This window comes from Salvia miltiorrhiza, chromosome 3, assembly GCF_028751815.1.
Source record: "Salvia miltiorrhiza cultivar Shanhuang (shh) chromosome 3, IMPLAD_Smil_shh, whole genome shotgun sequence".
NCBI lineage: Eukaryota > Viridiplantae > Streptophyta > Magnoliopsida > Lamiales > Lamiaceae > Salvia > Salvia miltiorrhiza.
In genome coordinates this window covers 41,911,793-41,925,833 of record NC_080389.1, presented here as the reverse complement: position 1 = coordinate 41,925,833, position 14,041 = coordinate 41,911,793, and the positions used below count along the sequence as shown (strand labels likewise).

General features: G+C 38.7%; 1 protein-coding gene across 2 annotated transcripts; it reads right to left on the bottom strand.

The window, feature by feature from the left end:
* Positions 1–5,170: 5,170 nt before the first annotated feature.
* Positions 5,171–9,210, bottom strand: LOC131015826 (probable E3 ubiquitin-protein ligase RHG1A). 2 transcript variants are annotated; one of them, XM_057944262.1, is made up of 7 exons: positions 8,939–9,210; positions 8,106–8,336; positions 7,386–8,033; positions 6,792–6,962; positions 6,093–6,238; positions 5,481–5,591; positions 5,171–5,406 (listed from the first exon to the last, which is right to left on the bottom strand). In XM_057944262.1, exons 1-7 carry the CDS (start codon positions 9,065–9,067, stop codon positions 5,325–5,327), a joined length of 1,518 nt encoding a protein of 505 aa, XP_057800245.1. In that variant the 5' UTR covers positions 9,068–9,210; the 3' UTR covers positions 5,171–5,324. The 2 variants fall into 2 exon arrangements, with proteins under 2 accessions (XP_057800245.1, XP_057800246.1); XM_057944263.1 differs by lacking the exons at positions 5,171–5,406; positions 5,481–5,591 and adding an exon at positions 5,620–5,781 and having other exon boundaries at positions 8,939–9,168.
* Between the last annotated feature and the right edge of the window lie 4,831 nt (positions 9,211–14,041).

The window sequence follows — 14,041 nt, the reverse complement described above, 5'->3', positions numbered from 1 at the left end:
TATTTTTGTAGTTATCGCAATTCTAGTTATATGAATAATGGGTCTGGCTCTCCTAATGAAGATTACAATCTCTTCGTCTTCAAAAAAACTTTTCATGGCCACCTGAATCACCCCAATCAGAGTTCTATAGAAAAACCACCCCCTTATCACGATAGCCATCGGTTTCCACCTGGTCCACCACCATAAGGAGGTTAGTATTGCTAGAAACTTCCACATCTCCCCCGCTCTCATGCACTTTATTCTCCCATCCATCAATGATGCATATTTTCTTCCCATGACTCTCGTAGAACCCAAAATAGTTGTTATCTTCTCCCATAGAACCTCATGCTATGGTTGCCTCTCACCAAAGATTTTCCCAATGAGAAGTTTCTTTGCTCTATTCATCCCTCTTACCACCTCAGTTACACTCAGATTTGTTCTTGAATGCACCTCCGCAGTTAGTTTCAACTTGGCATCGCATTTCGCTATCTCCTCCGGGTCCATCGTGAAGATAGTCGCCGACCCACTCACAAAGAAAGAGAAATACTTCACCATAGAGGAGGAAGGCTGCTTCTCTAAGAAAAGAACCTTAGCCGCTAACGGTTTTGAGGATGATGTGATAACCATTTTTTCAGGAGTATTTCAACTTTATCCCTTGCTCTAGTTTCTTTTAACCGAAGTACTATATTTTGTATGGCTAATAGCCGTAAATATTGTGGAAAGTTTTACAATTTTTAATTTCAAACATGGCTTTCAAAACGTGACCCTCGCGGCACAAGCTAACATTTCAATGTAATATATAACATGATCTATTATCTTTTTGTTTTTTAGGGAAGATGAGGATTGGTATAACATATTTTTATATCTAAAACTAAGGTGCATGTATATCATATCATGACGTTGAATATATAAGGCAAATAAACTAATTAAGTTAGTATAAATTAATTAGATCGTGTCGGTCCAAATCAATACTCAAACTAGTGCAAATTAGGATATGTTTAAATAAAATGAAAATACACTTCACATATCAATGACACTTTTGAGTATGATTTTTGATGCCTCAACTTTACCACATGAAATATCTATTAGATAAACATTATCTGCATAACATGATCACTGGCAGAGCCAACCTACCCTCATCCCCCCCCCCCCCCCAAAAAAAAAATAATAATATAAAAATAACTTAAATTAATTATTTTATACCGATAATTCAAAATTTAAGCCCAACATAGAAAATACCTATCACAAAATATTTAAATTTAATAAAAAAAAAGAATCCATTATAAATGAATAAAAAGTTTAAAAAATAGACAACATCTACTAGTTTCAAGGAGAAAATAAAACAATCGCACAAAGACTTTCTGTTGTCGCACTTGAGTCTTCTTCAGTTCTTTCGTTGGCTCCTTCTATTATCTCCACATCAGTGCAAAGTTCTCGTGTGTTCTAACTTTTAAAGACCGCTTATTATCGTATTCCCAAATATAAAATCATGGCTCTACCACTTATCATAATGTTATTTGTAATAAAACATATTATTAATTATCTTACTTTCCACTTCATGATATTACTCAAACACTAAACAAGCGGATGGTATGTAAATTAATACTTCCTCCGTTCCATTTGATAATGACTCATTTTTCTTTTTTGTCTGTCTTATTAATAATGACTTGTTTCAAAAAAGAAAATCATATTTTTTTCACAAAAAATCGTGGACTCCACCACTTTCTACCACTTTTATCGTTTGATCACCCTTCTTCTTAATAACCGTGCCAAATAGGACGGAGGGAATACGAAATAACTAATATGGCTACAAGTGTTATCTGTTGGCTAACAGATAATACTTTTCGCCATGTTAATTATTTCGTATTAGTTAACGTATCATCCGCTTGTACAATGATTTTGACAACAATGATAATGTTAAATTTAGGGTTAGAAGCATCTAGAAATTGATGAAGCTTGTATAGCCACCTACTTCCCTGATGTCCAAAAATAAAACTTGCAATTTTGACTTGCGTGCTTAGCCAAAGTTGGATTTTCGTCCAAATTAATTAAGAATTATTTAACAATTTTTGCGGAAGGAGTTTTTTGAGTTAAGTATGTATATAGATGTGAGCAATGCATAATATATACTCCGTCTATTCCTATATTATGTGGGTTCGTGTTTGTGTTTTGTAGGGAAGAGTGTACACATACATATGGCTACACAGAATTTGTGGGAATTGACCCTGAATTTGCTCCTACCTACATCCACATTTGAATCTTAAGTATATATTATTATGAACAGCATTGGGCCGCAAAATGAATGGAACAAGTAAGCTAACACAGACAAACATGTACTAGAAGATCGAATTGCGTCAATTAAGATGGCCCATCTCCGGTATATTTATATAACTAGTACGCTCATTCGTGTGTAGGGATGGCAGTGGATCTTGGACCCGGTCCAGATCCATGGATCCAAACGGATCTGGATCTCAATTTTTTGGATCCGACGGATCTGGATCTGGATCTGGATCTCAGTTTTGAAAACGGATCTGGATCTTGAAATTTTAGATCCGGATCCGGCCCAGATCCGACCCGTGGATCCGTTTTATTTTATATATATATTTTATATTTTATATTTAGTTTACTAATAATATTAACTAAATTAAAAATAGTAAATAAATTATATTCAAAAGAATAAAAACTAAAAGTAATTAGATAAAAGTATTTTGTGTTATATTTTTCATGATGGAAATTAGATTTTGTTGATTTTGTGAAATTTTTTTAATTTAATTTAAAAATAGTAGATCCATGGATCTAGACCCGTGGACCCGTGGATCTGACGGATCTGGATCTGGATCCAAAATTTTTAGATCCACGGATCTGGATCTGGATCTGGTATATGAAAACGGATCTGGATCTGGTATTGGCCAGACCCGGTCCAGATCCGGCCCGTTGCCATCCCTATTCGTGTGTTGCATCGCAGGATGAATATCGAAATTAAACATGTTTAAATAAATAAATATATAAATTTTAAATAGAATCAAAATATATATAAATGCAAAATATATTTTAAAATAATCCACATCAATAATATCATGAATTAAAAAAAGGATTAATTACGCCAAAAACCATGAACTATACCCCCATTTCTAACTTTTCCATGAACTTTTTTTTATCAAAAATTCCATGAATTTAATGTGTTAAATAAAATTTCCATGATTTTTTTCTCCGGTGAAGCTCCGGGCTGAACTGTCGCCTACGTGGTAATACCGAGCTGATATGGCGCATACGTGGTAATACCGGGCTGATATAGCGCCTCCTTGTAAAAAAAAAAAAAAAAATCATATTTTTCCCTCTCCCTCCTCCAGGTCCGGTGGACTGCCGCCCTCCCCTACCACCATCACCAGATCCGCCGCCACCAACCACCCCCATAGCTTCGCCGCCTCCCCTGTCATGCTCACAGATCCGCCGCCACCAACCCGCCTCCCCTGGCATGCTCACAGATCCGCCGCCACCAGCCATGGTTGAGCTCGCAGATCCGCCGCCACCAACCACCCTCGTAGCGACCACTGCCCCCAATTTCAGTAGACGCGGTCAAAACCCTACCTCCTCCACCGTACCTCCTCCACTGTGCCTCCGCCGTTGCTATCTTCCCAATTTCAGCAAACGCGATCAAAACCCTATCTTCTCATTCATCTCGATTCACGCCACCTCCCCCTCTCTTGCCACCGCCCCCCTCTCTCCATCGCCCTCCACCACCACCATCACCAGATTCGCCGCCACCAACCACCCCCGTAGCTCCGCCGCCTCCCCTGACATGGTTGGGCTCGCAAATCCACCGCCTCCAGCCCTGGCATAGTTGGACTCGCAGATCTGCAGCCACCAACCACCCTCGTAGCTTCGCCGCCTCCCCTGGCATGCTCGCAGATCCATCGCCACCAGCCATGGCATGGTTGGGCTCGACTGCTGCTATTCGACTTCCGGCGAGCTCGACCCCCAATCGAGATAGAGAGGTTTTGGCTCAAAACGACGTCGTTTTACCCCCAACTAAACGACGTCGTTTCTTTTCGCCGCCAGCTATGCCATGTCAGCACTCAATTTGGGGATTCTTAAAAGTCATGGAAAAATTGTTCAACACATTATTTTTTATAAAAAGAAGTTCATGAAAAAGTTGGAAATGGGGGTATAGTTCATGGTTTTTGGCGTAATTAACCCTTAAAAAAATGTAAATTTTCAATCATGTAAAGTTTAACGATAATTATAGTTATTAAATAATTTTAAATAATCTCCTTGTGAATGACTATTAGTGGCACCAAATACATTATGTAAGTAGTACTATAATATTACTCTCTTCGTCCACGGAATATTGTCCTAATTTGCCATTTTGGTCCGTCCATAAAAAGTTGTTCTAATCTAGTTTTAGTAAATTTGTGGGTCATTTCTCCACTCACTAACACGTAGCCCCATTCTCCAATTACTAACTTAATTAATTTTTTCTACTTTCCTTCATTTATGAGCCCCTTTATCTATTAACTAAATAAACAACACAAATTTTCTTAAAACATGTTCCTCTCTCCCTTAGGACAACATTTCATGGACGAAGGAATTACTATTTTTCTCATTTTTGACGTGTACGGTTTTAGTTTTTTAGACGACGGTAGATTTGCCTCTCACTCTCCTATCACAAGAAGCTATACTTGAGAGGTATTTCCTTCCTTTTTCTTTTTCTTTTTTTTTCTTTGGTTGTCTTTTTATAAAATATTTTATAATGGTAGAACCAAAAAAATAGTAGTAATGAAAATTTCAAGGGCCCCTTGGACTTGTAAGTTTTTAGTCCGCCAATCTTAGAATCTAGATTTTAAGGGTCTGTGTTTTGTTGTTTTTATTAGCTGAGATTTTTTAGCTACTGTTGTTTTCATTTATAGTTTATTAGTATATATAGTTTGCAATATTATGAGTAGAGTAACAAAAGTGGTTGAGTTGAAAAATACCAAACAACCCAATTTTAGAGTCAACACTCCTCGAGAATTGCAGGAGTTGTGGTATTTGGCATTTTATACACTCGTCGATATATGTATATTGTGTGTGTTTTCCGGCAATTTGATCCCCAATTTGTTCCTAGAAGTTTGAGAATTTGTGTTTCAGTACAAGCATGGGGCCACACACACACAAAAGAACAGACATGTAGTGACATCTCCAACAACAATAGTTTGACACAAATATAGATGGCTATAATATGCACAGCAGCAGCATAGTTTCATATTCCACAAATTTAAGTCACAGAACATATTAAGCTAGCCCCTGAAGCCTGAAGGTATAAAAGTAGCAACTTACTATGTTTTTTTACATTTACTGTTGCATTTTTATCGCGAATATACTTGTGGGTTTGAGATGGAGCATTCTCCATGGCCCTCACAGACATCGTGTCTGCAGACTGGACATACCCTGCTCAGCCAACGCAAAATAGTCAGAAATCCAATATCAGACGTGCAAAGACTATATTACAAAAAGGGATATACCTATTTACTTCTTTCAGCCATTTATCGATGCACGGGGAGTGGAATTCATGATTACATGGAAGAACTCTCAATTTGTCCCCTTCCTCGTAGTCGGCTAAGCAAATATAGCACCTGCAGTTACAAAGACAACATATTCTAGTTACATAGAGAATTCTAAAAAGATCCGTATATCAACAGGCTATTTTCAACTGAGGGTAAAGAAAATATAATCTGAAATCATCCAATAAACTGCAAATTGAGTCGACAAGCACAATTCCAGTTGTTGCACCGTGATGGCTTCTCTTGTCATTATCAAGGCATCCTAATGATCAAGATCAATAATAGCCCATAAGGAACTATTCAAGACAAAGAGGACATTGCTTGCACAATTAAGTCAGCCCTTTCCATCATAATCTTCATTTAACTATGAGTATATTTTGTTTCTGCTCCATTCTTATTCCCTGTTTCTTATCCTTTTTTCTGGTAGTACATGATGGGAACTGAGGATATCAAGGTACACATCATTATTTCATTCATATTATGGAAATTAATGTGTGGGGGTAAGAGAAGTAAAACTTTAGAACATAGACTATGCTTCCACATCTTCCTTCTTCACAAGACACAAAGACTTACTGTCGAACATCAGTGGAATCACATTCCACATTTTTATGTTTTTTGTAATACTTGATGGGAAATGCATCCACGACGGATTCTGGAGCAGGAAGCGAGAGAGTAGATAGCGAAAGTGACAGAGACTGATGATGAATTTCATCCAAAACCTGAGGAACAGAAATGAAGCAACTTCTCAGCTTCTCAGTAGAACCACATGAGAAGATAAATTTGAAATACACACATGAGCAGAAAGCAAAAGCAAGAGATGGACTATATTCTCTGGAAAGAATGCACAAAAGCATCATAAAATGTTTACCATTACCAGTCAAATTGTCAGTTTACTGTTTCTTTTATTTTAATTGTGTTAGGACATCCTTTATCATACCCCAAAATGGAGCCGTCAAAGTCCAAAATATGATTTCTTGAATCAAGTACTCAAACGGCAGGAATTTGAAATTTTGGGTTGCTGAAAATTTTGGGGGACTTTTAATTGCATAAAATTGAAAGGTTGGGTGCGTTTGCCATGTTTTAAAAGTCAGTTCAAAATTACAAAATGGGATAAAGTTGGTTATTTAAGTAACAAATTATTCCTTTTTGCATACCCCAAACCAACTAGTTTGTTGTCAAAAAAATATCAAACCAATTTGAACTAATCAAACAACTTATCCAAGGCTGACCAAGAGATAACATAAAGTTGGAATCCATAAGTCAAGGGTCTACCTCAAATAAGGCCTCAGCAAGCAGGATTATTCGTGAAATACTTGCAAGACTACTTGATTCTTCAGCTGTAAAGAATGAGTCACATGAACATGTACCATCCAGGTGAAGTCCAGATGCACAAAATGCAGTTTGTTGGTCATCCCCATCAATACCACTAATTGTTTCTGAGACCTAGACAAACAAATGATGGTGCAAGTATTTTATATAAACTAAACTGAGTATGGAACACAAACAAAATGAGGAACATGGTTAAAAAATCTAGAAATCTTTCTTCAAAAAAAGATGTTTGAATGAATATTTCATGATTGCAGACAGAATATGCATATATTCTTTTCCAGGCAGGCTTTGGAGATGAGCATTACTCACATTCGGAGGAAAAAAACAACTATGTTTATACACCTCAAAAGAAAATGCATTTATATAATATCTCAATCTAGGTGATTCAGATTGTAATTGGATAGAACAAAAAATTACATGCATCATAGAACTAGTGATTAGGACAACATTTGGTGTTAGGAAAAGGGAAAAAGGTAACTAGAAGAATATCATCCAAGATATCACTCAACAAATTTAGTAAACAAGAGAACAACTTACCTCAGATCTCAATAGCCATCTCCTTTCATGTCTGTGATGGCGTCCTAAACTGAATGAATCAAGATCACGACCAGCTCCATAGTAATGGAGATCGCCACTGAAATCAAGAAGCCATCTGTCATGTGAACCCAAGTCATCAGCCAGACCAGTTGCAAAAACAATTGTTGGCGAATCAATGTTCCTTCTTAAGCTGCGTCTTGCTAAAGCATCCCAAAATAGCCTCATACTGTTTCTTCTAGTTTCATGGCTACTTATTTCAGCAATGCTACCGGATAAGGAGTTGGAAGAGATACTAACCAAATCAAGGCGAAGAAGATCTCCATTTATCAAATTCTGGTCACTGTCAGACACAAGAAACCCTGAACTAGAAGTTGTTGACACGTGAGCACGGTCATCTCCGGGATATTCAAATCGTGGTAAAGAATCAGAAACGATAGAAAGAGACCTTGAATCAGAACTATTGTAACCTACAGCTGCATTGCGGCTATATTCAACAATGTCATTTGAATGCGCATGTGGAACAGTGAGCCCCTGTGACTGATCATGAACTGGACAAATGGAAGCCGTGTCTTCAGTTATTGTATCGGGGTCATGAATAACTGCAGCAATGCAATTGGTTGCATTACCAGAAACCGATTCTTGAGCAGGCTGTCAGCAAAGCCACAATTTCACGATTAATGTTCTACCACAGATATACTTTCAATCACAATAAGTATATACCTGTTGTGGAAGAGTTTTGAGATCTCTGCTCGACTGAACATTGAATGGACCAGATTCAGGATCAGTGTTACTGCTTCTTTCAGATGAGTCCCCATTTTCACATACGGATACTGTGTCCCCTGCTTCTGACTTGAAAACAGAAGAGGATTCTAAGGTCGAGTTTTGAGCATCAACAGGAGCTAAGCTTTCAGCATAGCTAATTGAAGTTATCTCTGGGCCATCTCCCAGCTCCTAGGAGTCAAATAATGAACTTCAGAGTCATTTTCCATGAAGAATAAAAAATGAGATCAAGCAATGCCATGCTAAAATCTAGCAGAAGCAACTATACAAACAAACTCATAGCAAATATCACCATTAGATGGAACAATCTTGAAGCAAGTTGTATACCTAGAAACTAGAAAGCAATAATTTCACATATCAATTAAGATGTATTTAATCACAAGTATATCCTCTTCAATCTGTTCCACCGGTTCAGGTAATCTTCTTCTAACTACAATATTCAGTCCTAAAATCCCTACATGCTATAACTGATTCTTCACCAATATCACAATAGCTTCAATTCTCTCTATAACAAAGTATTACATAATTTCGCCCTTCCCTAGCACTCAAAGGACCATTTCAAAACAAAAATACAAAAATCCGCTGTTATAATTGCATAATTCAATCATCTATTCAGCACAAAATACACAACTGAAAAATCAAAAAGTCAAAGCAGCTCACTAATAGCAGTTCGCTTAATCAAGAAACATCCTTGCTAGAAGAATCGCAAAATCAGAAGGCTATTTCATTTCTAATCCCTTGAAGAAGAAAAATTCAATAAAAAATGAAGATACCGGAAGGGTTGACTTGGAACGGAAAGCGCCACAAAAGATATGCGAGAGTTTGCGCTTTGTGCGGCGGAGCCTGGAGTCACGAGAGTTTGAGGATTTAGGATGAAGATGATGATTGCTGCTCCAACCCATGAAGCTTGTTGCTCGGAAACGAGAGAATTTGTGGTTTGGGAGAAGATGATGATGCAGGAAAGCAATGTAGTGAGCGGTCAGAGGTTGGCAGGTTAACGTGTTGGGTGGGCCCCATACAACCAACAAATCACAACTTAACAACTTTTCCAATATAGTACATTCGTTTTCCTATTTTATTACTCCCTCCGTCTCAATAATCTTGTCTCACTTTCCTTTTTGGGTTGTCCCAATAATCTTGTCCCATTTCCTTTTTTGAAAATTTTTAGGAACTAATTAATTTCTAATTAAACACTATCCTAATTAATTCCCCCCTCTAAACCCTAATTTATCTCTCTCTCTCTCTCTCCACACTCTCTTGCCTCCCCCTCTTCTCTACCCTTCGCCCCCCCAACCTCCGTCCTCTCGCCTTCCCACTAACCTTCGCCGCCCTCCCACCTCTGTCCTCTCGCCTCCGCCGCCCTCCCATCTCCATCCCTCTGGCCTCCGCCACCCTTCCACCTCTGCCCTCTCGCCGCCTCCACCGCCTTCCCACTGACCTTCGCCGCCCTCTCTGAATTCGCTCCACCGGCGTCGCGCGCTCCCTTCACCTCTATTCTGCTGGCGTCGCCTCCCTCTTCCCCCTCTGTAAATTCCCTCTTCCTCCTCTATAACTTCACAGGCGTCTCAACCCCCTTCTCCAACCACGCCACCGCCGAAGAACCCCCCTCCTCCAGCCGCCATTCGCCCCCTTTGGACCGCCTCTCTCTCATCCACCGCTGCAAAACCCACTCCATCGCCTCTCTCTGACGGCGAGCCTCTCTCTCTCCTCCCCTCTTCCTTGACGGCGAGCCTTTTTCTCTCCTCCCCTCTTCCATTCCCTGCACGGTGAGTTATAGCCACCACCGAATAGATCTCTTTGTTAAGAGGGCATATTTTGTCTTCAATAACTGGGTTTAGATTTTTGTTTCTTTTCTTTCAATTTTTGTTTTAATTTTTGTTTCTATTTTCGTTTCTCTCGTCTTGAATAACTGGGCATGAAGGAGTATAAATGGTGATGAACGACAATTTGTGTAGAAAATTTTGTTTCAAAAATTGGGCAGATCTTGTGTAGAAAATTGTTGTTCATTAAATGGTTTCTGATTCTGGGAGTACTTGGAAATTTTGAGAATACTTGAAAATTTGGAAATCTGAAACTTGTTGAAATTTGCAGAAATTTGTTAAAGAGGATGAAGAGGAGAATATTAACCATTCTTAAACTTACTGTTGAAATCAGAAATTCACTGTTCCGGCGGCTCCGGCGGCCCGCCATTGACGGCAGCAACAAATTGAAGAGGAGACTGTTAACCATTCTTAAACTTAATTAACATATGTGGCCATACAACTTTTTTTCTTAATACAACTTTTCTTAATACCCGTGCCGAAAAGAAACGGGACAAGATTACCGGGACGGAGGGAGTATTGGCCAAGGTATCAAATCCACCCGAAACATTGACATCATTTTCACTCGTTAAATTAGATTTTGATTCAACTAAACCCTTAAAGTCTTAAATTTGGTTCAACTACACCCTCTGTAACTTCATTAAATATTTTAATTTTCTTTTTCATTAGTGGTGACCCACATCTTTCTTCTTCGCCAAGCTCGCCGAAAATACGCTCGACGGCGGATCTGCGACGGCCATGACAGCATCGGAACAGATGGACTGTTAATTCATTCACAGCTTTACGAGCATAGTCGCCGCCGATTAAGGCATCCCAGAGTCCAGCAACTGAGGTGAGAACGAGCCTTCTTGATAAAGTCGGGGCCAAGTTTTGGTAGCCACTAATTCTAGAAAGACTAGCGGTGAAAAATAAGAAATGTTATTAATTTGGTAGTTTTGTTGAAAATGGAGGTGGCGCCGAGGTACACAGCAAGCATAGTAAGGGTTTGAATTCGAGATTTTTATGTTATGGGTTGTCACCATTGATGAATTGTAAGAGGGAAATTCGGTTAGGAATGGGGGGGAGGAAGCAAAGAGCGAGGCTAAACTACACAGCTATTGTTATATATTTGTAGCCGAGCTTCTTCTCTCTTCTTTTTATCGATCAATAGGAATTGATGGTGGTCGCAGATCCGCCGCCGAGTGTGTTTCCGGCGAGCTTCGCGAAGAAGAAAGGCGTGGGTCCCACTACCAATGAAATAAAAAAATTAAAATACTTAACGAAATTAAACAACTGTTAGGGCAGAGGATGTAATTGAACCAAATTTAAGACTTTAGGGGTTTAGTTGAACCAAAGTCTAGTTTAGGGAGCCATACGTGAAAAGAGTGTCAATGTTAGGGGTGAATTTGATACTTAAGCCTCTATTATTTTATCTTACAAGTAATTGCAGTTTCAATTCTAAATTTTTCTTTTTTATTTTAAATTAAAACTTACTTTTACAATATTTTAATAATATATATTTTAGCTTCTCCTATTACTTTGCACGAGTTTGGAGCTAGAATTTATACATACAATTAACAATCAAAACTCAACAATTTGCTTCTTAAGTCCACTATTTATGAATTGTCGATGATTCAAAATGCAATTCTAAATATCCGACAATAAAATTAATAATAACTTAGAGTATGGATATTTCAATACCTTCCATCAGTTTTGAATTTTTATATTGAATGAATATCTAAATTTCAACTTCAAACTCTTACAAAGAAATAGAGAGGTGATGAGGAGTCAAATACTCATCATACCGTATTATTATTATTATTATTATTATTAGATTAATGTCTACCTGCGCAGGTACATCAACTGGGATCAAGAACCTTCAATCACTTAGTATGGAGTTTACCTGCGCGGCCTATAGTAACCTTTCAGCACAGTTAAAGAGGACTCCCCAGTGTAGACAGAAGGAGGACCATACTCCCATTACATGACCAAGCTGAGGAAGCCAAACTTCACACTGCACTGCTAGCATATCTACCTGCGCAGGCGAGAGTTGTACCCTCCAACTGAAATGCTGCAAGTTGGTTAATAAAGGATGAACTTCAGATAACGATAACTATTTGCTTTTGTACATGGAGAGTACGTGAGGACTGAAAAGGTCCAAATTACCCCTGATCTTGTAATCTCTATAAATACCTTGTATCTTCCTTGTAAATGACAGAATAAGATAGGCACGAAGAAATGGAGTGTTCCGCAAGTTCTCTGACTTAACTCTCTGTTTTTCGGTGGTCTTGAGGGAACTCAAGTCTAATTTTCGCTTCTATTTTCTGATTATTGTTAGTGATATTTTTTTGTTTCACCAACTAGCGCCTTCTGTGGGAAAATCTGAGCTAAGGCGTGAGATTAGATAGGATTTTTTGCTCAGTTTTTCTGATCTTGGGCATGATTTGTTGTTTTTACGTCTATTTATCCGCCTTGGGCATGATTTTCTCTTCCGAAGCATGTGTTTTACATATATTTATGTGTTTAATATTTCTTCACATCTTATCCATGGCCGATGAGTCCATAGTGTATTTTGTGGGGAATATATGTTCAATAGTCCTCCCCGGTAAGATGCGTGCAATTCATGTTCACAAATAGTTAAGAATACTAAATCTGAGATTAATCATTTTCCTATTTGTTTACTAATTGTTGTTTTTCTTTGAGAATGATTTATCAAAGAACGATGTATGATCACGACCATAATCGACCGTTTAGAATGACGAGGTCAATCAGATTTACCAATGCTTAAGGAATTCTGAGGAAATTACGGAAGATTATAGCTCAACTTGAATGATTTTCTGAGTTTATTTCCCGATTCAGTCAAAGATTATTCGTATGATGAAATTTCTTGAACATCTTTTTATCTCCGCAAAAGCCGTACTATTGATCCGGAAATACATTTATGGGCCGGTGTTTATGGGTTTCTATGGGCCTTGTTACGTGATTGCTAGAGCATATCTTGATGAGGAGAATCAACCAGCGCAGCCATAATATATACTCCCTCCGTCCCAGCTTTTTGTATCCACTTTTAGTAGTATTTACTACTAAAAGTGGATACAAAAAGCTGGGACGGAGGGAGTATATATCTTTTTCTTATAATTTTGTTCACTCAGGTACTGACTATGGACGTCGATGACATCAATCGGGATCTTAATAAGGACTTTGACAGCGCAACGGGGGACGTAGGGCATAAAAGACCGGGACTTCTTCAGCACAAGGGATTGACCTCTCTGAGCTTGTGCCACCATGATTTATGGCCACCAACAATAACCTCTCTCCAGGACTAAATGTAATTACACCAGGAGCTGGAAAACCACCAGCTGACGCGTCTGCGCAGGGTAATGTGGTCTCTTTTCCTGCGCTGGGATTAATCAACGTAACAATGACAGAACAGATGATGGCCATATTTAATTACACCATGATGCGTCAAATGATGGGGATACCATTTACACATCTAGCTCCGACAATACCTCGGGTAGAGGAACATAGAATTCAGAAAAGACAGGAAACCATTATCATGCCGGTGCGAGAGATAAAACTTGAAGATGACATCACTCTAAAATGAACTGCGCAGTGGGGCATAGAGAATGTTGATGAGGGAAAGGGAAAGACCAAACGAAGGTTTATTGCCCAAAGTGTGTAAATTGAGGATGCGGGCGACTCAACTAGTCGAACTACTCCACAACTCAATTTAGGGAATCAAAAGGAAAATGCTAAACTAAAGGAGAATATGTCTTTCTTAAAAGGCCAACTTACTGTGCTGAAGGAGAAGACTCAAGAAGATCAAAATGATGCTCCAGACTAGGACGAGCCATCAACAAAGAATCATGGAGATGAACGCCGCAAACGGCATATGAGCGTAGGAAAAGAAAAGGCTACTTCGAAAAGAAGGGAATGGAATATCGATCACTTGATACCAAGGCTCAATCACAGCTCTTTTTCTGAGAAAATCTTATCGGAGGTGTTACCCCGCAACTACAAACCCATTTCACTGGATTATGATAGGACAACAGACCCGGAGATACATATGGCACGATT